Genomic DNA, 1,167 nt, shown 5'->3' with positions numbered 1-1,167 from the left:
ATTAGTAATTAAACCTAAACAGCTAATGTAAGTCGAAACTGTCTGCAAGCTTCTCCTGACATTACGGGGATTTGTCGGCTATGCGATAGTAAGTTGCGAGGTTATGACAAAATCGTGAGCTTATTTTTCCAGAAACATCTGTTAAGGAGCCATAAAATGAGGTCCATGGTAATGGAGCCTTTTATACGTTGTCATGTTTCTTTAGAAGTGAACTGACAACTTGTTTTTAAACGCTTCAGATGTAAAGTTATTTGCTGTCAAAGTGGCGCCAAAATAAATGGCAGTCAATGGAATGCTAACGGCGGGTGAGTGCTTTTAAGCGTTACAATGGCGCCATGGGAGCTACGCTTCGTGGACGCCCGCTCACCCCCTTGGTCTGACGTCATGTTGCCTGGGCTCATTACTATACATGAGCTCGCCCAGAAGCTGATAGCCAGGCTCTCATTGGCCAGTTGTCAGCCAATCATAGTCAAGTAGCTTTGCTCATTGAATTTGAAGGAAGGCTTTCTATACCACGCTAGAATGGCTTGAAACAATGTAACCAAGTTACAGAGTCCATGTTAGAACTTCAGACATTATCACAAAGTAATGAATACTGTGACAGGCACATTTAAAAAAAAAAAAAAAAAATTTTGTATTGTTAATTACGTAGATAACTAATAGGCACATTAAGAAACTGTAAATAATCAAAAAGCTGTTTATTGGTCTCATTACACATGTAAAACGTATTGGTTTTTGCTTAAATATTCCCCCATAGTTGTGTTTCATCTACATGTTATCTTCTTTCGTCTGTCTGTATCTCCCTGCCGTTGGACCAGGTGTGTTCATACTGAACCTTGTGTGTCGTGACTCAGTATTGAGGAAGAGTGTGTTGGAGCGTCTGAGAGCCGTGTTTCCCACCATCCTCTCTAGAAAGATTGAAGGGGAGGTCAACGAGGTCCTCCTTTGCTCTCGTGGAGAAAATGAGACATTGGACGCTGTTCACATCCTTCCATCCCTGAATCAAGCAGCCAAAAGTCTTCAGAGCGCACTGTGCTCTAACAGGACTGGAACCAACAGCAGCCCACACATAGACATTGCAGAGTTGTTAAAAGAACTGAAAGTAGAGTAAATTTTGTGGGACCAGAGGGGGGATGGGATTTACAGTAATCATGTGTCATACTGGAA

At 42.0% G+C, this 1,167-nt stretch overlaps 1 protein-coding gene across 1 annotated transcript in view; it reads left to right on the top strand.

Moving 5' to 3' along the window:
- The window catches only part of mettl13 (methyltransferase 13, eEF1A lysine and N-terminal methyltransferase), a 6,239-nt gene extending 5,078 nt beyond the window's left edge, over positions 1-1,161 (top strand). The window contains exon 9 of the mRNA XM_032525647.1: positions 819-1,161. Coding sequence (XP_032381538.1) covers positions 819-1,111 — 293 coding nt within the window. The 3' untranslated portion in view covers positions 1,112-1,161. The remainder of the gene's footprint in view (positions 1-818) is intronic.
- Positions 1,162-1,167: the final 6 nt, after the last annotated feature.

Source organism: Etheostoma spectabile, chromosome 9, assembly GCF_008692095.1.
Source record: "Etheostoma spectabile isolate EspeVRDwgs_2016 chromosome 9, UIUC_Espe_1.0, whole genome shotgun sequence".
Taxonomy (NCBI): domain Eukaryota; kingdom Metazoa; phylum Chordata; class Actinopteri; order Perciformes; family Percidae; genus Etheostoma; species Etheostoma spectabile.
Note: the sequence above shows the minus strand (reverse complement) of the source record. Positions and strands in the feature narration are given on the sequence as shown.